Source organism: Pelophylax lessonae, assembly GCF_965119305.1.
Source record: "Pelophylax lessonae genome assembly, chromosome: 8".
NCBI classification, from domain to species: Eukaryota; Metazoa; Chordata; class Amphibia; order Anura; family Ranidae; genus Pelophylax; species Pelophylax lessonae.
Genome location: NC_138775.1, coordinates 145,896,958 through 145,922,883, shown reverse-complemented (window position 1 = coordinate 145,922,883; position 25,926 = coordinate 145,896,958). Strand labels below are relative to the sequence as shown.

The 25,926-nt window shown below is 43.4% G+C and overlaps 1 protein-coding gene across 1 annotated transcript in view; it reads right to left on the bottom strand.

The window, feature by feature from the left end:
* ATF6 (activating transcription factor 6) overlaps positions 1-25,926 on the bottom strand; it is a 222,536-nt gene that overhangs the window by 91,709 nt on the left and 104,901 nt on the right. The window contains exon 11 of the mRNA XM_082265424.1: positions 22,884-23,000. Coding sequence (XP_082121550.1) covers positions 22,884-23,000 — 117 coding nt within the window. The remainder of the gene's footprint in view (positions 1-22,883; positions 23,001-25,926) is intronic.

The window sequence follows — 25,926 nt, the reverse complement described above, 5'->3', positions numbered from 1 at the left end:
ATAGCTAGTTGGTAAATCATTGCTTTCAAGGATGGACAAAAAGGTTAATCATACAGCAAAGAATTGCCTACATGTTAAGAGAACATACTGATAAATGATACTCTATTGGCCTGGAAGTTTACAAGGTCTAATAATCTAAAGGACCAGAGTGCTAGTGACGTTAGATGCAGCCAAGGCGTTTGACTCCATGGAGTGGCAATATCTTTGGCACTGCCTGCGCAGGTTTGGTTTCGGGCCTAACTTTGTCAAGTGGCTCACCATCCTGTATTATCAACTGCAGGCCAGGGTGGTGGCCAATGGCTTGACCACCAGGCCATTTCCCCTTTCCCGGGGGACGCGGCAGGGATGTCCTATCTCACTTATCTTATATGCTCTCGCAGTGGAACTGTTGGCGATAGCCATGAGGAGCCACCCCACACGGCCTGCGCTGTGGAGCTTGTAAGGAGTGGCTAGGCCTTTACGCTGATGACATGATTCTTTACTTAGTCGACTCTGGTCCTTTCTTGCTCGCGGCCCTACGGCTCATTGCGCAATTCAGCAAATTCTCAGGACTTACGGTTAATTGGGACAAGTCCCAGATCCTTCCCATAGAGGTCTTTCCTCCATCTGCTGACCAGGCCGCACTCCCACTCTCTTGCGTCGCTTCCTTCAAACACCTGGGGGTACATATTTTCCGCTCCGTATCAGATTACATCCCCCTTAATATTGAACCACTCTATGATCTAGTTAAAATCAGAACACAATCATGGGCACGATTGCCCTTGGGGGTTATGGGCAGAGTGAGCTTGATCAAAATGATCCTCCTACCCAAAATTCTCTATATACTATGGCATTCCCCTGTCTATGTTCCCTACAGGTATTTCATGGTGCTCGATAAGCTGGGGCACAAGAAGGCACAAACTGGCATGGAGACACTCAAAAACCTAGTAAGCTGGGTGGTTTGGCTGTCCCAGATTTTGCAGCCTACTACCTCGCGGCTCAATTGTCGCACTTTATTCACATAGATAAGCAAGATCGACACAGATATTTGTTGCTGGTGTGCTGCCTGTCGGCTGCTCAGCTCCCACACCGGTTTTGTAAAATTTTGCAGGGAGTGGGTGACTCCCCTGCATCTTTAGACTGTGGTGGCCTCCTGTTCCATCACAGCAAGGTCTAGGACCTGGCGCTCTCTAGAACCGATAGCCCAGTATTTCGCTCTATGACCCCCTCTGATTTTATAGGCATCTGCCTGAGCTTCTCCATCTTCCCAATCCGGGGGCATGGATGGTGAAGGGAATATATATATATGCTTTCTCATCTGTTACTCATTGGTAACATTTAATCATTTGCCCGCCTCCAGGAAGAATGTCAACTTCCCGACTCTATGCTTTTCCCTTACTTCCAGGTTAGACATGCGTTTTGCATGCAATTTGCCAACCGCCCTCCTCAACTGCCCTCAATTGATATCCTGGATGTGGTCAGGGGACAGGACCAACAGAGACTCATCTCCCTACTACATATGTTGCAAACTACTACTGTGGCTGACCTGGCATATGGTATCAGGGCTCCTTGGGTGGAGGATGTTGGGGACTTCGATGAGGCTGACTGGAGTGACGCCCTAGAGACCTGTACCCAGGTATCGCCAAAGCTCTCCGATAGGCTTACCCAAGTGTATATCACCCACAGAGCGTACCACATCCCGCTGAAAATGGTCAGGTTCGACCCGACTAGATCCCCCACATGTCCTAAGTGCCTTTTGTCTCCTGGCACCTTCGGTCACCTCCTTTGGCATTTCCCTCGTATCCAGGGTTTTTGGGCACAGATGGTCCAATTCCTACACGACCAGATGGGCTCCCAGATTTCCCTAGACCCCAAGATTCGCCTCTTGGGGATTTTCCCTGATGAGGATATGTATAAATACATGGTCAGGTTTCTTCATGAATCCCTCTTTAGTGCTAGCCTGTACGTGGATCCAACCCTACGCTCCTACTCTTATTGCCTGGATGGCTGACATCAATGCCACTTTACCTTATAAGAAAGTTATCTATATCAATAGGGGTTGCCTGAAACTGTATCATAAGATATGGGATAGATGGCTAGAGGCCTCTGCCACATGCACGCCATGGATAAAATGTTGAATCAATGGGACTTGATTTTTACTTTATCACCTGCATCTCCCCCATGCCTGATACATGTATGCGAGTTGCTGGTGCACGCCTCTGTACCCACCTGTGTGTCTTAGTTCTCCTTAGTGAACTGGATGGATGAAAACAAAGATGTGACATATTAAAAATAATAAAAATTGCACAGCTCACAAAAGCTTGGCATTGGCCCTGTAAACCTAAAAAATGGTTTTATACCAAAAATTGCTTCACCCCAGATGACAGACGTAATAGGACATGCCTAAGCTCTTATTTAGGGTTTTTACGTTAAAAGGACTTAGAATCAAGAATTATATAATTAATTTATTGTATATTAGGACAGAACTAGCATAAATCATAGAAAGGGGTTATATGAACGTGCCTCACTGATTCAAGGTGGATAGGTAGCGTTGAGTCGCTTTATCCAGAGTGTTTCCTTTTGTAATATTTTCCTATCCCAGTCTCCTCCCCAAGGATCCTGGGGGAAAACCTCCATGACCAGAAAGGAGACCATGGAAGTATTGAATTTACGATATAGATCAAGACGTCTGCTCATCGGGGTAAGCATTTTACCATATTTGCTGAATAAGAATTGTTTAGTCTCTGCCTAAATTGACGCATAGTCTTCCCAACATAAAAGGCCACACATATACATAACATTAGATAGACTATGTCTTGGGTACCACAGTCTGCCACAAAATGCAGAAAAAATGACTCCCCATTTGGAAGGATAAACCCCGAGCCAGTAAGTATTCATTGACTAAACAATGTCCACATCTGTAAATCCCCTTTGTTTTTGTCTGTGTGTCGCCTGTCCAAGCAGGAACATAGTGGCTTATTCGTCATTCTGTCACGGAGTGATGTAGCACATCTGAACACAATTTCAGGTTTGTTATGGATGTACTTTTTTAGAGTAGGATCATCATGTAACAGATGCCAGTGGTGAGATTATTTCTTAATTGTTGTTGCTGGCCTGGGAATTTAACAGTTGGATTGGTACCTTCTTTGCGGTTATATTTATAGAGGAGTGAGTTACGAGTCTGTTTGAGGGCTCTGTGATAAGCCTTATGCAAGAGTGATTTTGTATATCCTCTCTGTAACAGTCATTGGCGTAACAAGTTTGCCTGGTATTTAAAGTCTGACAGATTAGTTCAGTTTCTTTTTGATCTAATGTACTGGGTGTACGCAATGCTTCGAATTAGTGCAGCTGGGTGAGCGCTGCGTTTGTGTAAGATAGTATTGCCCACTGTTTCCTTGCGGTACAAACTTGTGATCAGGCAGTTTTAAAAATCTTTTGAAAAGATCCATAAATTTAATGGTGTTGGGATTACTGTTGACCGTGAATTTTAAAATAAAGGTGTTGATTTTGAGAGTCCTCACAAACATTTCAAGGAGTGAGCTGGTCCTTGTCCAGATGATAAATATATCATCTATATAGCGTAACCATATTAGCAAATGATTAAACTCCCCCGGGTAAAATACAAGGCTTCGAAAGCCAGTGTCATGAGCAGGGCATCGGGAGGAACCACCATGCCCTCAATCTGTTTAAGTAGATCAACCATGTCTTTGACATAAGAAGGTAATCTAGAAACGTGGGGCATAAGAAAAATTTACCTTTTGATAACTCACTTGGTATAGTCTATCTACACCTTTGAGATAATGTATATATATGAATTTTGTCCTTAATCTGTGTATTTATTGAGAGGTTTTCATCATATAGAATGTGTAAAAATATAAAAGAAATTAAGCTCCTGAAGAAGCGAAACATTGTGAAACATGTTGAGCTTGTGGTTTTGGGGTTAGGTACCTCAAGCCTAGGGGTTGGGGGGACTTTATGGGCAAGGTGTAAAGAGTAACAAGAAATACAATAGTAATAAAAAGGGAATTTGTTTACTGTATGAAAAACATTGTATATACAGTATACAGTAGTAAGGGTGAGGGGTTGTAGACCCCTGAGTGAAGAGGGTGATAAAGATAATGAAATGGTGACAACTGTGAAAATTGTGACTTGGTAAAATAGGAAGCTTCTCTATAGGGTTTAGAGAGTTTTCCTCTTTTTGCGGCTCGATCCTGGAGCCTTTTTCAAGGGTATAAGTCACATTTGTTTCTGAAATGATCATATAAAAATAGTCTTAGTTACAAATTGGTGATTCCCATTGATTGATATGTCAAACAGTGGTATCTCCAAACAATATATTGATACATACATTTGTTTTGCCGTAAGCAGAGATGATGTTCCCTCAAGAAACAGCGAGAGCATGAGCCTTGTAACCTGCAAGGTATTCAGCTGAAGGGAATTAGCGAGAGGAACGTGCGGCGCGATCTGCGCATGCGCGTCCCTCTTTAAAAGGCCGGGGAGCATCGGGTCCTCTCACTCTCACTCAGCCAGAGAGGAGAGAGGTCCCGAACAGAGCCACTGCAGACCCACACACCGGAGAAGCATCCTTGCGAAAAAAACGTGAGTCACTGGCCCGAATAGGCCAGCATTTCAAACCACAAATACCATTAAAGGAGTTTATAACAAACATACTGGCTAGTTCACCCCGATTGTGATTTCTATTATTTTTTCTCGATTACATCTTCTTATATACCTGCAAGCCATCTATACATCTTTGCTTACATTTATGGCAAACCTTACCATTACATACACTTGGTTCTCAGTGAAGTAATTCGCATACAACCCCGTTGGTTTCCAAACAGGAACCGTACCATATTTAGCGACTTGAAGTCGCTTTATTGAGGATTGAATCACCAGAAGGACGCACTGTCACATGCGTTAAAACACACAAATCTAAGAAGTGGCTAACACATAGCGAGATATAGGGCCTGTACAGGGCCACACATATATATACACAAAAAGTATACTAAAAAGTGCAAAAAGCACAACCGGATACACGGATTTACCGTCTATTTATATTATATTATATTATATACAACCTCCATACACACTACATATTACATATATGTATTTGTACTACCAGGCACAGACCGGAGCACACCATCCTAAGGCTCCAACAGGCATTGAATTAGATGCTCGAATTCAACGCGACAAAGAAACCCACAAGGTACCAGCCCTGAAAGGGTGATACATGTTGGTTGTACTTCATACATACTCCTTAACCACTTAAGCCCCGGAGGATTTGGCTGCTAAAGGACCAGGGGTTTTTTTGCGATTTTTTACTGCGTGACTTTAACGGACAATTGCGCGGTCGTGCGACGCTGTACCTAAACGAATTTGACGTCCTTTTTTTCCCACAAACAGAGCTTTCTTTTGGTGGTATTTGATCACCTGTGCGATTTTTTGATCACGCGCTATAAACAAAAAAAAGAGCGTAAATTTTGCAAAAATAACAATATTTTTCACATTTTTTTATATGAAATTCCCCAAAAAAAAAGTAAAAATCAAAATTTTTTAACATTTTTCGGCCAATTTGTTTTATGCTACCTATGTTTGGTAAAAAAAAATCGCAAAAAGCGTATTTTGATTGGTTTGCGCAAAAGTTATCGCGTTTACTAACAAAGAGAAAGATTTTTGTCATTTTTGGTGTTTTTTTTTTTTAACGCGTAATGGCGGCGATCTGCGATTTTTTTTTTCGGTACTGCGACATTGCGGCGGACAGATCGGACCCTTGACTGACATTTTTGACACTTTTGGGGTTACCAGTGACATTACTGCAGTAATCAGTGCTATACATATGCACTGTTACTGCAAAAATGACACTGGCAGGGAAGGGGTTAACTTTATTGGACAGGGAGGGGTTAAGTGTGTCCTAGGGGCGTGCTTTCTACTGTGTAGGGACATTGCTATTGGTGTAAAAGCAAAGATCAACCGTTCTACATAGTAGAACGGTCAGATCTTTACTTTTACACAGGGAGAACTGACAGGCAGCTTGTTTACACAAGCTGCTCTGTCTTTCTCCCTTCACAGGAGCGATCGCAGTGTGACTGGCGGACATCGAGTCCGCCGGTCACACGCACTGACTTGCCTGTGAACGAGCCGCGGCGGGCGCGCGCCTCGGCGGGCGCGCGCCCGCCCGCGATAGGCTCGCAAGTCAGTGACAGGCGAGTGACGTACCGATACGTCACTCTGCCTGGCCGGGGCTGACCGCCGCAGTATATAGTCGTGCGGCGGTCGGCAACCGGTTAACCATGCCAAATATTTACACTCTAAACTCAACAATCCAAATCATTTTAATTTATACATAGATCGCCCCTGACTGGACACACTACTCCATCCGGAGCAGAACCCAGCAAGATACCCAAGCACCACCTGTATGGGACCCCTTTACGTTCCATTTGGCAATCTAGGGGCCTTTAAAGACCCACGACACAGCCAGTAAGTTATACACCTTAAACACACTCAGCACCCTTTGAGATAAATATGGTTCACCTGAACTCACTTAATACCTTGCAGTTTACAAGGCTCATGCTCTCGCTGTTTCTTGAGGGAACATCATCTCTGCTTGCGGCAAAACAAATGTATGTATCAATATATTGTTTGGAGATACCACTGTTTGACATATCAATCAATGGGAATCACCAATTTGTAACTAAGACTATTTATATGATCATTTCAGAAACAAATGTGACTTATACCCTTGAAAAAGACTCCAGGATCGAGCCGAAACCCGTTGGGACGCAAAAAGAGGAAAACTCTCTAAACCCTATAGAGAAGCTTCCTATTTTACCAAGTCACAATTTTCACAGTTGTCACCATTTCATTATCTTTATCACCCTCTTCACTCAGGGGTCTACAACCCCTCACCCTTATTACTGTATACTGTATATACAATGTTTTTCATACAGTAAACAAATTCCCTTTTTATTACTATTGTATTTCTTGTTACTCTTTACACCTTGCCCATAAAGTCCCCCCAACCCCTAGGCTTGAGGTACCTAACCCCAAAACCATTACGACAGGGACGGTGGCAAACCCCATACTGTTTTATAGGTAGATAAGGATCAACCAACCCCCAGAATTCACATGTTGAGCTTGTAGCCATTTTTTCATTGTATTCTATCCCTGCATTAGGACATCACCAGGTTTTATTTTCCCACTGGACTTGACCTAAATGGCCAGAGTGGGTTAAATAATCATTTGTGTGGTCTATATTGTAATGTTTATCATGTATACATGTGTCTTTATATAAGTTATCAATAACATTTTTACTTTTTTCATATCTGTGCCTTCAAAGTCCATATTTCCCACTTTTTGTATATGCAATTTCTAGTAACCCCTTGGTGGTTTACACAGGCCAAGGCAATGGCATTGTCCAACTGCATCTCGACTGAGCAACAGTGTAGAAGGGTCAGACTTATGGCTCTCCATGTGGATGGGAAGCATTGGACAGTCAGGGAGTTGTAGATATCTACCCCAGCCCTTCAGGCTTGTGTCTGCTATCACCTTCCATGGAGAGGGAAGGAATGATTTCCCAGATCAAAGGGCAGAGTTGGAAAACCTGGGATTACCACTCCTTGCACTTGAAGTTGACTCAGGGCAGCCCACAAAACTGCCTGTGTTTGAAGTAAAGCTAGTAGATTGCAGGGTAGAAATCAAGGATGAAACCGATAAAAACCTACTTTGTTGTCCCTGTATAACAGATTGGGAATAGAGGTTTGGGACATTTCATATCCAAACCGGCGTAAATGCCAACAGACACCCCACAATCTGAGTGGGGGTGCACCTTCATTGTGAAGAGAGCTTTTGGGGTAAGCTTAGAGGATTGGGGGGTCCCAGATTTGCAATTATTGGATGGATTGAGAAGGATTCCTGGGTAGAGCAAAAATACCCCTTTTGGTGAGAAGGAGTAGTAGGCTTAGACTGTTTTTGCAGGGTATAAGCACTTTGCCCTCAGAAACTGTCTTAAAAAAAATCAAGAGATTTAGAAAACAGGCATTTACCATCAAGACATTGCATTTGCAAGCAGGTACAGCAGACCAAGCCTTTTACCACAAAATTCTGCGTATGTGCAAAAAAGTGCTGTACTCCCAGAGACCTGGCAAAGTACATTCTCTGGGGCATCAAAACAAGATAGTAAAGCACAGAACAATAGCTGCAATTGTTCCAGCAGAACAGGGTCCTATCGTTATTCTCTATTAATTTGCCCAGTACAGTTAGCAACAGTCTGACAAATGTACATAGCTCTAATGGGTGGTAATAAAGCAGGACCAATGAGCTCAAAGGATGCCTTTATTTTGGTTCCAAAGCATCATTCAGCAGAATCCATAAAGGAGGGAAAAGCCTCATCAGGAACAGTGTGTTGCTGGTTGAGAATCGAAATGGCAGGTTCCACTACCAGAACAGACCACGTTTTCAAAAATCGCTTTTCCATACTTCAGGATCTTGCCAATCTTCATGTAAAGCACGGTTAACATGCATGTGCAAAGGAAGTCTTTCCAAACTTCATAAGCGGTTTACTGCTCATAGGAACTGGTTAAGAGGGAGGAGAATCTGGTACTGCTAGATAGTGACTATCATGCATTGCACCAATAAGTGAACTCACAGAAAAAAAGCATAGTGGTGGGAAGCCTTAACTTAGGTCTCATAACATGCAGGAGGATGAAAATACATCTGAATGATCCTGTTCTTCACCAAGCACTTTAAGCAATAAAGACCTTCCTAAAAGAAGTTAGAAGGTTCAGGGTCACGGTCCCCAATACATTTAAGTGGTGGAGAGCCTGAAGAACGCTTTTGGGCCCTGTAGACAAAGGGTTCTAGAAGCGCAGAGAACATTCCAAAATAAAATCTAAAGCAAGGCATACATTATGCAATTTTCTTTCTTTCCATCACAGGTGAAAGGAAAGAAAATTGCTCAATTTCCCCATCAACACATAAGGGTTGATTTACTAAAACTGGAGAGTGCATAATCTAAAGCAGCTGTGCATGGTAGCCAATTAGCTTCTAACGTCATATTTTTCAAAACCTGGAAGCTGGCACCAGATTTGCACTCTCCAGTTTTAGTAAATCAACCCCACTGTGTTGACGGGGGAATCCCTCCTGCAAAATTCGGCCAGCCCCTGCTGAACCGGCTAAACGTCAATCCATGTTAGGCTGGCTGAACATAGTTGCAGTGAATTCTGCGTTAATAATAATTGATGGTCCTTTATTGACAGCTTATCTGACTAAATGTTTTGCTGTGTTTCCTCTGTCTGTAGCACTTATCTCCATCCTTGATAAGGGGATCCCCATGTGTGGTACTCATGATGAAATAGATGCGCAATGAGACGGTATTTGTGGGTCTGGGAAAGGAGTCGCTAGAACCCAAGTTCTCATTGATGCTCTGTGGCTGTGTCTTTGGAAAGGTAGCAGTCGTGAGATCAGAGGAAGTGCATTAGCCAGTAGGTGTACTGCAACAACATCACCACCCAAACAGTAACACTGTGTAGGAAAATGCTTACCAAATGTGAAACGGTAAATATTATAAAATCATTACCTACCACCAACATAGTAGAGACCTTTGCAGAGGGGGATAACACAATAAAGTTAATAAAACCCCACAAATAAAAACAGGGTCTGGCCTGATTTACAGGGAAACCCGGTCTTAATTCATGCATACTGCAAGTACCAAACTTCTCCCCTCATAACAGGGCATACATGACAGGCTCTACCAGTGAATAGACTGGGCACATTGGCTAGTCTAGGGGATTTAAGGGAAACAAGAATAAGCATTGATAAGGGCAGTGAAGGTATTCTTAGGCTTGGTCAAAATCTCTGCCACAGGTATGATCCTGATCCAACACCTCAGAAGAAGAAGGAATCATCCTCCACTACCAACTCCTCCTCATGCAATGTGTCTGGCACAAGGCCAAACTAAATGGCATATTCAAATGAAGAGGTTGAAAGGCACAGATTTGACCACTGTTGTCAAATGCCACTATAAAGGCCTGAAATTCTGTCCATCAATCTGATATTGTGGCAGAATTCCATTTCAGAGAAAGAAAAGGTTTCTGCAGAAGAGGCCAGCAGAGTAGCTAGAGAAAGGCAGGGAGCTAGATTGGAACAACCACCAAAGAATGTTGGGGCCATGAGTAGAGAAACTACCACCCCCACTGGAGCTAGTGCCAAGTCTGAGTTAGCGAGGCCATGTGATTTTTCTATCCTCCCCTGGTAAGGTGGGTCCTGGTAACAAGACAGGAGGGTTTGGGAAAGCACAGTAGCGCGAACATAAGCATGGTAAGTGTTAGCAATGGCACTAAATCAAATAAAACCCGTGCTCCTGGTTCCTAAGGGCAATAAGAAGGGTGGCTGTGGCTATTGGAACTCACAACCTTCACAGTGATCTTTGTAGTAAATGACACCATGGGCAGAATGTTCTAACCATTTTGCTGAACATGCCGCTTTTGCATTTTTTTTGTACAGGTTACAATGCATGTTTTTGGCCTAAAGATTAGTTAAAACCCCCAAGCATTTTCTGAAAGCAGAGAACCTATTGAAAAATTGTGGTAACTGCAATCTGTTAGTCACACGATAACATAGCAATAGTTTATTAAACCACATTCTCAGGGAAAAATACATTAAAGGCAACTTTAGTTCATAAAAACACAATATATTACCCGATTTTTAGATAAAATATAAAAACGAGGAGGTAGTGTTCAGTAAATAGATACCAATAATGTCAAGTCTTAGAGCGGTTTTCACCTGTGAGTTGTGTGAGCTGAAGAGATAGTGATCACATTGAGTCGGGTTGGCTGGCAGCAGCTGAGAAGTTGGAGCCAGCCAGCATATGATCTAATGCTGTTTATACTCGTGTCAGTGGAGACACATTTAAACGTGAGCGTATTATCATTTTAATAAAGTGGGAATACTTTTTAAAGGATTTTATGCTATGCCGAGTTCTTTTTCCCTTTTATTGATTTCCTGCTTGCCTGGGATGTTCATTGAGAGTGGGAGAGGAGAGTTTTAACTGATTTATCAAGAGGGCTGCAGACTGACTACATACAAAGAAAAGCGCTTGCATGCTGGTTTATCACATTACCAGCCATTCCATCTGGTGAGTGAGTTTATTATAAGAGGTGGTGGATTACTTTTAATTTGATGTGGTACTAACAAAGGAAGTGAAGACGAATGCCATTTTTCACACTCACTTGATATATTTTTGGACACTTTATTTATCTTTGTATTTTTATTTTTATTTTAACAATTTTTTTTCACTGGACTATAAACACTAATGATTGATGAATGCACGTGTGGGTAATACCATGGAAACATTGTAGCATTCTTTTGTTACATTTGTTATAGGTTTGCTGACTCAGTTTGATATATTTATATTTATATGTGGGTATTTATGGAAGCACCAGAACACTATCACATTTTGGTACAAGTTATATTTATTGTAAAAAATTTTGATACAATATCAATTCAATAGTTTTCTTTTTTATCTCACCCAGGGTGATTTATGACTTTAGCACTTTAAAGATTGCAAAAGCATTTATTTGGGTATACTTGCATACAGTGCCGTTATTTTTTTTTGCCTACACCTGTGAAAAGGCTATGACATCTAAAATTGCCCAAAAGTAACGCTTAGCTGTGCAAGTCATCAATTCAGAGCTGATGAGATGTATACACACAGTGAGACGACTCTGAAGTAATGAAAACTAATATAGATATTTCACCAATGTATCCTAAATTAAAAAAGTCCCATGTGTGCAACTTCACCAGTCCAGTCCACTTGCGGTAGATTTCTACAGCATAAGTGAGATTCCTGTGAAAGTATCAATTGTTCACCACTATTGCATTTTAAAGTGCTTCTAAAAGGCAGAAGGTTTATCTTAATGCATTTTATGCATTAAGATAAAAAAAACCTGTGTTCAGCAGTCCCCTATCTTGATCAAACGTTGTTGCACGAGAGACTTGGCTGTCCAGGACTCTCCATCCTGATTGGCTCTCACTGCTGTCAATTAAAGGCAGTAAGCCAATAAGGAGAGAGGGAGCAGGGACGACCCGCGGCTCTGCGTCTGAATGGACACACAGAGCAATAGCTTGGCTTGGGTGCTCCCATAGCAAGCTGCGTGCTGTGGTGGGCACTTGGCAGGAGGGAGGGACCTGAGGTGGCTCTGGGCTGCTTTGTGCAAAACCACTACATAGAGCAGGGGAGTATAACATGTTTGTTATTTTTAAACGAAATCTCCAAGAAACAAGGAAAAAAAAAAAAAAGAGTTTAGTAGAACTTTAAATAATAGGCCTACCAGTGTGATAGACCCCAGAGCATAGCGGTCAGTCTATGTATGAATTTGGTACAATTCCTATAGGAGACCCACTAAGGGTCCACAGCCATCACTTTTACTTCCAGTATTGCATCAAACCACTGATGTCCGCAAAATAAAGAACACTCCAATAGTGAATATCATCCAAGAGTGATTTATTAAAAAGTACATGTAAAACGCTTCCACGGTTTCAAACTGAGCAAGCTCCTGCATAATCTGCAGTGTGCATGATAAAGTCAGCACCTTTTTTTAGAATACAATCAGCCCATGGAGAACACTTCCTTTTCCCATTTGAGATGTTATCTGTTCAGTTATCATCATGCAGTGAAATCTTACCAGTGTTTAACCAAAGAGTAGGGTATGCCTGACAAAGTTAAGGAAGACTCTGTGGAGTATAGAGACTCAGACTCAAATGGTGGCCAACATTCTAGGTTGTTGGTGTCAGGCCCTCAAGTGGGTGCACTACAAAGGACTGTTCGAAGACTGTATGCTGGGGACACATTACAGTGGGACTGTTCCCACTGGGTCTGAAGTCTACCATGCTGCCCAGCAAGGCAAGGACAACAAATATTCATGAACTGGTTGCTGGTAACATGAGAAGCTAAGATGGCCACAGGTGACTGGGTCACTGTAGGCAGGCAGCAAACACCAACCAAAGAAGATCCTCAGGCCATTTGGAGGAACAGCAGTGGCAGGTATTGGTTACTTTCAAAACACAGCCTACTCACAAACTGAGTCTTCAGAGACTGGGTCACACCAAGGCTGTGCCCTGCCTCTGGACCTAAAAAAAAAAAAAAACACTAACCATACACTCAGGTCTGGAAATGACAATGCAGAGCCCAGTGCCCAAATGTCACATGCAAGGTGAGTCCTGCAACTGTCCCGTCCAGCAGGGCCCAGATACGGCCTCTAAAGCTACTTCTGAGAATATGCTGTTCCAATAAGCAGTGCATAGACACCGGCTCAAGAAGCATATAGAAGCTAAAACTATTTGAAAAAAAATAAAATTAAACAAAAATAAAACAAAACAATGGGAAAATATTTTTCAGTAGAGAAAAGGCGAAACGACATCCATCTTCCTAGGATACTAGCAGAAAATAGAGGCATGCTGGGAATAGGGGGGGGGGGGTGTCAACAGCTGTCCACTTTTTTGTAAAATTATCCTGTAGGTAGTAGTATAACCCAATTGTCTCTGAACCTGTGTCCCTCAATGAACAAGAAATAAATATTTTTTGCCCAGGAACTACTGCTGTCCAAAGCACTCTGGAGAAAGTAATTGTAGTCAACTCGTAGATGACAGTAAAACAATAAAAAAAACATGCTCACTGAAGAGTGAGTTGCATTTACAGGAACAGCAAATATCTGCCAATATTCTGGATTGGGTTGAAATAAGCAAAGTCAGCAGTAAAAATAACTAAGGGGAACAGAGAGAACTACTGTACATCCTTTTTTGTGCCTCAGTTCCATTTCTTTACAGTAACCTGCCTTTGCTAAAAGTAGAGAGATTTGGTAGAGAAAACCTGAAGGCAGAGGAGTGAGCAGATCACTGCAGTACTGAATTTTAAACTCCTAGAACCCAGGAGGATTTTAGAAGGCCCACATGAAGCTCATGAGAAAAAACTGAACAACACTGCTATGAACCCTGAAAAGATTTTAGAAAACATCATTACTGGTTTTAGGATCTTGTGGTGAAAACACAAAAAGATGCTGATGTCACAAAAGGAGCCCAATTGATAGTGGTTACAAATTGGAAACATTTTCGTTTCTCACATTTCTAAGAAATGATCTCAACGAAACAACCTAAACTGGACTAAAAATCTAGATTGTGGGTGAGAGAAACTACTTCTTATTCTGCGTGCTTGAAGTTCATGTTTTACTTTTCCCATGCAAACAGAAAAAGATCAGGACAATGTGAACATAAGGGACTAGCGATAGTAGTATTTAATTCACAGAATTCTGCGAATGAATTAGGCAGCTATGTTAGCGGAGCTGTGCTCTTTCAAATTGTAACAGTGGGTGATGGAAGAAGATCCCCCCCCCCAACTGCAGTCACAGGGAAAGGAAGGGGGGAATTGGGGGGCGAGGTAGTTGACACTTAACATGTTACACCCTAAATAGGGATGTGACATGTTGAGTAAGATGAACTTTCCCTTTAAACTGCATTTTTACGAGTCTATGCTCATCATTAGCCTGTTACTCTGCTTTTGTCACTCTGTCTACCTGTCTGGAACATAGACTCATCAGGCACAATCAAAACCATCCTAAACAAATCATCAGCCAGCACACTGGGTCTGCGGACATCTGTGATGTGAAAAAACAAAACATACAGTCTGTCTACACTGCAGTTCAATATAAAGAACATAAAAATAACAAATAGTTGGGTGATACGTTGCGTGGGAGAACAATCTTACCTCTCTCCCAGGGTCTCTCCAGTTGCTATAACCCCTGGATAACCTGGATTTAGTACACATAATTATAACATTACCTTAAACTGTTCTCCTCCCCTGACCTCCTGACGAGGGATCCCACGGAATCTGAGTCACTGCTGTCTCTGTCCACCAGGCCTGATCGCCCGCTCTCTCAGATATACCAAATTTTGTTGCGGGAATCTAATCCGAACCCACCTCCATTTTTTTTCCAAGTGGGAGTGGGACTTGAATATACTGACAGATGAAATGCAATTGGAAAAAATACTTGCATGGTCATACAAACTGATGATTTCCTCTTATGACCAAGAACGCAACTACCAGATTATCACTCAGTATCATTGCCCACTGCTTCATAAAATTGATCCCTCCCTTTCTGATGTGCTGGCATTGTTTTTGGGCCCCTGGCACCATGCTCCATATTTGGGGTACCTGTCCACGCATTGTCCCCTTTTACTACAAATATATGATACTCCGGTTGGGGACAAATACCCTAATCAACCTCAAACTACCGTACTCTCCATACTGCCAGGCTCCTACAACCATAGATAAGTTTGAGCAAACAATTTTTGACTGTCTGTTTTAGCGACTGGGGCAAGCTTCTGGCAATCACTGCCTGGGCTTGTGAAGTGAATGCTGAATATATGGAACATATGCTTGCTTGTTAAAAGACTAAATCTAAGGCCCACAGCATTACCTGGTCGGTTTGGAACAATTTTTATTATTCTTCTAATTCTGTGTCTCTTATCTCCACTAAGGTTTGCGAGTGAAAATAATTTGAGAATCTGGTCATGTGGGATTCCTTCCTGGGATATTTCCTGATCTCAATATGCTCATGGGAACATTTGGCTCCCTACAAGATATTTCTGGGAATCCTACTATTGTCCACCTGGTTCATATGCATTTACTTCCCTAGTGTGGCTTGATTTATGCCTCGCATTATGGAATGTTCCTCCTTTTTCCCCCAAAAGTATCCTACCTGTCAGTTGCCTCACATGTGTTAGTTTGTCTCTGTTAACCTCTAAATATACCTACTCATGTCTCCATGGTCTATCATGTACGATGTTCTTTTTGTACATTATGTTGATAACTTAATAAAACAAGATTAAGCATAAAAATAACACAAACAAAACCATAACAGCAAAAGTAACTGAATATACTGCAAACAGTAGTTGGCTTTTCGACTAGATTATTCGAAAATAAAGAAAAAATGTTACATACAATGGGGGAATTTTCTAAAGCTAGATCAGCTTTAATAAGTAATCTAGCTTATAAATTTAACTTGTTCAGTTAAAGGAACTCTAAACTGTATAATTCTACAAAAATAACTGGATTTTTGTCTTACCGTAAAATCCCTTTCTCTGATGACAGAACCAGCGCTCCAGATCTTCTTGACCGATGGGGTTCAAGCTGCCCCCTACAGGAATAGGACACTAGGCGGAAAAAGATTTGACTACGCCTATAGGGCAGCCCCAGGGTGTATACTCCCACTTCCTGCTATAGGACTTCAGTTGTGTAACAAGCAGTGTCAGAAGAACATAAAACCCAACTCAATAAGAGTAGCGGGTGGCGTGTCCGTCAATGATCATCAGAGAAAAGGATTTTATGGCAAGACAAAAATCCAGTTTTCTCTTTAGTTCATTGTCAGACACAGCTCCAGATCTTCCTGACCGATGGGACATCCCAAAGCAGTGTCAATATGAGGGGTGGGAAGAACACAGCAAGAAAAACACACTCCACAAAGGCTAAAAATTGCCAGCCAGGTAAAAACAAGTGCTCAACCAGGAACAACTGGAGCTCATCTGCAAATACACCCTCAAAAAGGACTAACCTCTCCAACAGCGGCCTGCAAAACCTTATGGCCAAAAGAAGCATCCGGAGATGCCAACACATCCACATTACAAAATTTTGTGAAAGTGTGCACGGATGACCAGGTGGCGACTACCGACGCCTGATGACGGAAGGACCAGGAGGCACTAAGCGCCCTAGAAGAATCTGCCTTAACAGAGAAAGGAGGATCCGGACCCTTAATGGAATAGGCCTGCACCAAAGTCTGCCTGATCATCTGGAAATGGTCGCAGCAGATGCGGCCATCCCCTTACAGACGAATTGAGAATCCGAATTTCTGAACGGCTCAGTCACCGCCAGGTACACTCTGATTGCCTGAACCACATTCAAAGAATGTAAGGCAATCTCTTTTGGGATGCTTAGGCCACAAAGAAGGAAACACAATGTCTTCATTTAAATGGAAACCAGAGACGACCTTAGGCAGGAACGACTGGCAGGTACGAAGTACCACTTTGTCTCTGTGAACCACCAGGTAAGGTGAACGACAGGACAATGCAGCCAGCTCCGACACCCTGCGTGCAGAAGTAATAGCCACCAAGAAAACTACCTTCTGTGTCAAAGTGAGCAGAGGAATCTCATGAATATTTGCAAAAGGTGGATTCTGAAGAACCAACTACACCAAATTGAGGTCCCACGGAGGCAACGGAGACCTCCCAGGGGCAGTCAGATGGCGGAACCCCTGAACTAAGAAATTTGTGGCACTGAAAGAAAAAAATTGCCAGGGCCAATATCTAGCCTTTGATGGTACCCAAGGCAAACGCTGATCTACACCTCTTTGGAAAAACTCCAAAAAACACGACACCCCGAGTACTCTCACCAAGTAATGTACACCCTCCAGACTTGATGATAAATCTTCCTAGAAGTCAATTTTCTAGCTTTTACCAGCATAGGAATCACCGATTCAGACACCCCTCTATCCTTCGGCACTTGGCTTTTAATAGCCAAGCCGTTAAAGCAAGCAACTGTATAGCAGGATGAAAAATCGGTCCTTGAGTTAACAGATCTTTCTGAGAGGGAGTTTCCAAGGGGACATCGGCAACCAGCCATATTAGGTCTGCGTACCAGGACCTGCGAGGCTAGTCTGAGACCACTAGGATGATCAGAATCTCTTCTGCCTCGATTCTGCGCAGAAGTCTCGGCAGAAGAGTTAGTGGAGGAAATGCGTACATCAGACAATACTGGCCCCAAGAGCCACTAGAGTGTCTGTGGCAACAGCCAGAGGATGCCGAGACCTTGCTACAAACCTCATCACCTTCCTGTTGAGACGAGAGGCCAACAGGTCCACATGGGGAGTCCCCCACCAGAGACACAATTGATGAAACACCTCCTGGTGGGCAGACTATTCTACCTAACCCAACGTCTGCCGACTGAGGTAGTCCGCCTGCAAATTTTCCACCCCTGGAATATGTACAGCAGAGATGGCTGGAACAAAGCATTGACATAGGCCACGGCGTTGGCATTGTCCGATTGAATCCTTACCCAGCACACCTGCAGATGATCCATCCAATGGGTTATGCAAAGCCGGATAACCAGAATTTACAGGATATTGATTGGCAGATGGGCCTCCTTTAGAGTCCAAACCCCTTGAGCCGGATCTGTGTCCGACACCTCAGGCTGGCATCCGTGGTGACCAACTTCCAGTACAGGGGGAGAAAGGATTTTCCCTGTCGAAGTGCAGGAGAGTGGAGACACCAGATCAGAGACCTTCTTGTACCCCACCTCAAGAGGATCAGATTGTCTAGAGTTTGTGGGTTCTTGTTCTATTTGGCAAGAATCTACTTCTGTAGAGACCTAGTATGGAACGGAGCAAACGGAAGCGCCTCAAAAAGATGGAAACTATCTGGCACTGCACTTGCATGCAAGTCCTGAGGGATGATTGCCGGTCGGAAAATAGGAGCTGTACCACATCCTGCAACTTCAGGCGTTTCACCTCCGGAATAAACACCCTGGCTGAGGTCGTGTCCAGGGTCAGGCCCAGATAGTCTAGTTTGGTGGGCAGGACCAGAACAGGTTTTTGGAAATTCAGTTTCCATCCGAACTCTTGCAAGGTTTGCATCGAAATGTTGAGATTGTCTTTCAGGCATTCGGAGACTCTGCTCGTTGGAGATCGTCCAGGTACCCGAGCACCGCAATCCCCTTCTGCCTTCGTAATGCCAACACGGGGTCCAAAACGTTTGTAAACACCCGAGGAGCCGAGGCGAGACCAAAGGGTAATGCCACAAATTAATAGTGCTTCTCACCCACTACAAACTGAAGGAAACGCTGATGACCGTCATATACTTGGATATGAAGGTAAGCATCCTTGATATTGATAGAGGCCAGGAAATCCCCTTGATGAAGGGATGCCACTACCGTGCAAATGAACTCCATACAAAATTTCTGAACCCGCACAAAGCGGTTAAAAGCCTTGGGGTCCAGAATTGGACGGTCCTTGCTTTTCTTACTGGGAACAGAAAATAGGTTTGAATAAAACCCCTCAAAGAGTTTGATTCCAGAACCGGTACAATGACCCCCTGAGAGAGCACATCCTGTACTGCCCAAAGAAGACCTCGTTGGCGAGAATGGAAGGAAAGAACTTTGCTAGATGCAAAGACCAAAACACGATCTTGTAATCGGACGGAATCCACTTGTGGACCCATTTGTCTTGAATCTAGGAGGCCCATGGATCCAGAAAGAAGCAAAGCTGTCCCCCCACCCCAGATACAGGTAAGGGTGCTCTTTCAGGCAGAAGTGGGCTTGTCTGCAGTCCCAGGGGGGAATGCTCTTGACTTACCAGGTCAGGGCCTCTTGGTACCCGCTGCATGGTTACGGGTGGATTTTGATCCCTGGTTCTTCGATCCTGAGGGATGAAAGGACTGCTTATGGGCTGAGAAGAATTGGCCACGCTTTCAAAGAGCCTCTGTACTCCTGGCGGAAGCAGAGTATTCTTGCCTCCAGTAAGACCTTCAATTATCTCCCCCATGGAAGCTCCGAACAAGCGATCTCCTACCAAAGGGAGATCCGTCAATACCTTCTTGGAAGCCTGGTCCACAGACCAGTATTTCAGCCATATCATGCAGCGAAGAGTCAATGCTGTCACGGACACCCTGCAGGCTTAGGCTGCATCCAGAGATGTACTGCAACCCCAGGACCAACTGGTCCGCCAGGTCAGGAGGAGGTTGTCCCCCCTCTAAATCTTGGCGCAGGAGCTTAGCCCATTCCGTTAAGGTCTGAGAAACCAAGGTTATGGCAAAAACTGGCCACAGAATGGAACCGGCCATGGTAAAAAGGTATCGGACCAGAGATTCAGCTCTCTCTTGTTAAACTGGTCCTTAAAGGATGGAGAGTCCTCTACCGGACGAAGGGTGGCTTTATTCAACCTGGAAATCTGCGAGTCCACCACAGATGGTACTGTCAGTTTCTTTAGCAGGGACTCTACAAAAAGATACCTTCTAGCAAAACGCTTAGGGACCCTGATATTGTGTTAGGGGGAACCCCAGTGACTTGCGACAATATTGTCGAAATAGGCAGAAAAGGGTAAAAGTCGGTGACCTTTGCCGACTTGGAGGTTCTGCGGGTACCAAATTGCACATTGTAGCCGACTCAGCAGTAGCTGCGTCTTCCAATTTTAAAGTTTCCCGCACTGATACAATTGATGCATCCACCAGCGCTTTTTCATGCGTGACTGTAGTGGAAGAGGATTGATCCTCACTCATGAGCACTCAGGGTGCATGGACGCAGACCCAGTAGAGTGACTCGCATCCGCAATGGCCAATCCTACCTCAGAATCTGAGGAAGCAGAGGATGCAGGTGAAGGCGGAGGACGCTTCTTACTCATCCTATTTTGAAGGGCTATATCTACTTTGGACACCAGTGATTGCAGGACCGCCGTCATAGCAGACAAAGCAGACTGGGACCCCACAGCCTGGGGGGGGGGGCTCTGGTGGCGACACGGGCTCCAGGGACTCCATGGGTTAACCTGGGGACCGCCAGCAAAAAGTGTAAAAACTGCTGTGAAAATGGGCATGGGTTAATGGGGGATGATCTGCAGAGGGCCCCCAATAATGAGGAGCGTAATATCCAAAGGAAGGGCACTCAGGGGTCTGACCAACCCAGGGAGGGGCCCATGTCTACCCTGAGAAACCACCAGAGGTAAGGGGGGACACTACTCCCAACACCTTGGGCGAGCACCGCTCCAGGCAGACCACCGCACCATCTTAGAATGGAGGTGCTGCGGGCCAGAGGTACCCCAGAGCTATGCGTCCTCACGAGACAAATTATTTAACTCCCAGGCCAGCCCCGTTTAGTGGGGCTATGTCGCAGCCAACCCAGCGAGGAACTAAGGTCAGGTCGGGTCACGTTCGCTGGCCGGACTGGGAAGACCGTAAGGATCTAGAATATCTAGTTCGTCGCCTAGTCTGGCAGTTGATTGTAGTTCTCACATATGCAGAAAATAATAAAAGAAAAATATTCTGTTTAAAAAGGAAGAAATGCTAGGACCAGAGACCCCAGCAAGGAACTAGGTCCATACTCCTAACTAGGCAGAAAAAAAACTGAAGTCCTATAGCAGGAAGTGGGAGTATACCCACCCCCCGGGACTGCCCTAGATCTGGAGCTGTGTCCGTCAATGAACGAAAGAGAAAATCTACTTTTGGTCTACTTATAATATCTTCTTTGAGTTCCAATCACCCCCCCCCCCTTTTTTCCCTTTTGTTTTCTACGCACACTACAAATCCCATAATCTAGTCTCTAGTCCATTTTGGGAGTAAGAGAGGATGGCAACATTCCTACATACAGTGGGACCATGGAGAAGCAACATTGCCACCCTCTAACAGAAGTCAGATCACAGCAGTGAAAGAAAGGAATTTGGAGATTTGTAAGAGGCTAAGAGCCAAAAATCCATACTAGAATAACATTAACCACTTCTGGAATGGGCCTTTTTCTGCAATTTGTTTACAAGTTAAAAGTTTTTTTTTTTTTTGCTAGAAAATTACTTAGAACCCCCAAACAGTATAATCAGTATAATCAAACACAGCTGGACTCAAATGAAGGTGTAGAAGCATCTCAAGGATGATCATAAGAAATAGAAAGCACCTGAGTTAAATATATGAGTGTCACAGCAAAGGGTCTGAATACTTAGGACCATGTGATATTTCAGTTTTTCTTTTTTACTAAATCTGCAACAATGTCAAAAATTCTGTGTTTTTCTGTCAGTATGGGGTGCTATGTGTACATTCATGAGGAAGAAGAATGAACTTAAGTGATTTTAGCAAATGGCTACAATATAACAGAGTGAAAAATTTAAGGGGGTCTGAATACTTTCCGTACCCACTGTGTATATATTTTTTTTTTTTTTCTTAGCAGAGACCCTAGAGAATAAAATGGAGATCATTGCAATATTTATCACACCATATTTGCACAGCGGTCTTACAAACGCAATTTCTTTAGGAAAAAATTCACTTTTTTGAATTAAAAAACTAAGAAAACAGTAAAGTTAGCCCGATGTTTTACCTGTAATGTGAAAGATAATGTTACGCCGAGTAAATAGATACCCAACAGGTCATGCTTCAAAATTGCGCACGCTCGTGGGATGGCGACAAACGTTACCAGTTTAGAGTTACAGAGGAGGTGTCCAGGGCTGAAATTATTGCTCCCGCTCTAACGATTGCAGCGATAGCTCACATGTGGTTTGAGCACCGTTTACATATGTGGGCGCAACTTGCGTATGCGTTGCTTTTTTGCACAAGCTAACGGGGACCGGGCGCTTAAAAGTTTTTTCCTCCTATTTATTTTATTTTTTTAAAAATATGTTTTTGTTTATTTTTATTCCTATTACAAGGAATGTAAACATCCCTTGTAATAGAAATAAGCATTGCAGGACCTCTTTAATGTGAGATCTGGGGTCAAAAAGACCTCAGATCTTACATCTACACTAAAAAGGAAAAGAGAAAAAAAAAATGGGCTTTTTAAATCCATTGCTAAGAAGCTCTGGTCCTCCAAGACCATAGAGGCAAGTGAGGCCCATCTTGCCCTCACTCTACTTCCTCCTGAGAGGAGAGCGAGCCGGATAGTTTTCACCGCTATCGGCGGGTCCATTAAGCAGGGAAAACGACCGGATAAGGTGCGGGGGGGGGGGGGGGAGTGATTATACTACTAGTGATAAACAAGAGTTTAGTGTCACTTTAAGCATTAAAACTGAAAATATAGAAGCTTACTGGTTACCATGCACAGCAGGTTTAGTTTCTTTCTAATTCAAGCAAAGTAAATTTCCCTTACTGCATTTTGATATACAGTAATTCTTACTTACCTAAGGGTTTCCGTTTGGTTGACATGGGGTCGACAAGGAGGAGGAGCCGGAATGTAAAGTAATGGCTCCTCTTTCACAATCATCAATGCCTTTTCAGTTGACATGAAATGCCGAGAGCTAAAAGCCAGAAAAAAAAAGGAGCAAGAAATCAAGGCTGGTTTTTACAAATGTATATTTCAACAAAACTAAAAATATCCACTTTTCATGAAGAAAAAAAAAATGTATACTGTTCATACACCTAGTTCGCTCACTGGCAGATGTGGAAAGAACACTACTTCAGGGCAAGAAGGCTGAAGCTCAATATATGGTCATTCCAATAGGGAAGCTACAGCACAGCACTTATCCATGTCTCCAAGTCCGTTAGGGGGTCCTGGCTTTGCCTGCAACAGTGGGCACACCCCCAGAAGGGGATTCTGTGGCTAATTACATTTGTTGCACTTTGTGCCAAGGTTAAGTGCCCATTACAGGATCCAGTGCCCAATACAAATTTTACAGGCTGGTGCCACACACCAAGGTAGAACACTAAGGGGTACAGATATGGAAACTGCTAGATATTCTAGGCAACTGGCAGACAGTTCTTGATAAAAGTGTCAGGGGAAAAAAAAAGGAATGGCTAAAAAGAAAACAACTTTACCAAAAAGGAGAAGTGGATAATCTCCTAAGGTTACTAGCAAAAAACTGGAGTCTCATAAGGAGGTTGAGGTTATATGGGCATTCGTTAGTGGCAGCCCTAGCAAGTTTTTTTTCCCAATGTCCAATCACCTGAACGCAGCCTATAGTCTGACTACAAGCCTGGTGTCCTGTACTGTGTGATTAAGATATACTTGTTTTCTCCTTTGTTGGATCACAGTGCTTTTCCTCTCTCGCAGTCTCTTTGCAGCCACTTGCTGCTGGCATGCACTCCAGCAATGACTGAATGGCATTTTCAGGGCAGATTTACTGGTGTGCGCTAAAAAGGCCACTTGTAGCCTCCACTGGAAGTCGATGTGACAGGATGAAAAGGAAGTCAGATGGCACATGGACTTCCATGGCAAAACAACAAACTACTATTTTAGTGTAAGCTGCAGGCAGCTACAGTGGATATAAAAAGTCTACACACCCCTGTTAAAAAGGTCAGGTTTCTGTGATGTAAAAAAAAAAAAAAAAAAAAATGAGACAAAGATAAACCATTTAGGAACATTTTCCACCTTTAATGTGAAATATATACTGTATAACAATTAAACAACAAACCTAAATCTTTTAGGTGGAGAGAAGTAAAAATAAAGAACTAAAAATATGGTTACACAAGTGTGCACATCTTCAACCCTTTCCTGAAATAAAATAAAGAAATCAATCTTCATCTGTGATCAAAACAGTGTAAAGTGCTGCATGCTTCACTCCAGTGCTCCCAGTGGTTAGTGCAAGATTCGCAGCTCACCTTAGGGATAGACTCATAAGAGTCATACACGCTTTGGGATGTATATGGATAACAGCCTGGTCTCCCCTCTTTCTCTGCTCCGGCTAACACTCCACGTGGGCCAGGAACCCGTACGCGTTACGTCAGAGAATTCGTCTGACGTAACGGGTACGGGGGAGGAGCCTACTCGTAGTACGTCGGTCCTTGGAGGTACACAGATTTGACTGTCTGACGCTGTTAAGCCCGCACTGCTTAAGTGCATGAGAATGTAAGTGGATCTCTATTTTATTGAATGTAATAAAGCATTTAAAAGCAGAGAGCACTAGATCCCTTCTTCTATTTTATCTCACATCGGGTTCCTGGCTCCACTGGAGTGAAGCATGCAGCACTTTACACTGTTTTGATCACAGATGAAGATTGATTTCTTTATTTGATTTCATTGTTCACCTATAGTTCACCATTGGGACTCTAAGTATCACTGATTTTTCAACACTTGGATTGATATAGGATTTATGTATACAAGCATTAGGTTGCTTTCCGATTATAAGTTATATATGCATATTGGTTTATTATTATTTTGATTTATTCACTTGGCGCAGCAATATTTTTTATCTATCTAGTCACTGAAGTACATGAACTGCAAGATTGGCTCGTATCTAGTCCTGGCCATGGCAGCAGAGAACACGGGCATATGATGAATTGGCCAGTGGACCAATCTGACCGCAACTCACTCTTTTTAGTAATGCCCATGAGGAGGGATAGGCCCAGAAAAGTTTTAAATTCAGAAACCGTGATACTTTTCCATGAAAGTGCCAAATTTGGATTTGCGGCGATGAATTGATCGGCATATAAATTGCTTTGGTTGAAAATAGATCTGTAAAGATCTTCCGTGAAAAAACATCTCCAAAACCACGGGCAGTAAAATCAAATATTTCCACCTGAATTCCGGGTTGGCCAGTGAAGGGGGGGGGGGGGGTTACGGGAGCTGCAAAAGTGGTGGGCTCCCAAATAAGGATTAGCAACCGCATCAGGAAGGACACTATGGGCCTGTCTTCGAATTCTTGGTGGCTTATGGACACTACTTGTGCTAGCCACCGCACCAGCTTCAACTGCACATATGGGACTCGCCACGTCACCAAGTGTTACTGCAATGCTGGTTTGACTATGACCAGGATGTACTAGGCTGCTGGTGCTGGCCAGTTCACCAGAAGGTTGAGCGGCACTAGTACCGACACTCTGCTGCACACCAGAACCCTGCGGTTGTTGCACCTCAGCAACAGAAGAACGGGGTCGGGTACGCCTGACCTTAGCAGGGACCACTACTCCGTCGTCAGAGCTATCTGTCATTGTGCCGCTGCTTTCTAAAGGTTCGAATACTGGGCCCGATTCTGACAGTGAGGCTTCCCCATCGCTTTCATCTTTCATGGTCAGCATCGAGTAGGCCTCTTCACTAGTGTACCTCTGTTTGGACATTTTGGCCAATAAATTTATTAGGTACCTAGTGTGACTAAGGTAAAAAAAAGCACCTGTTTGTCAAGAACTGTTTGAACAGCTACCAGGCCTGACTCTGCTAACACTGCGGTTTAGTGTGCTGTGTATTGGAAGTGAAACTAATCTGCTGATTCTGCATTTCTTTGGGGGGGAGAG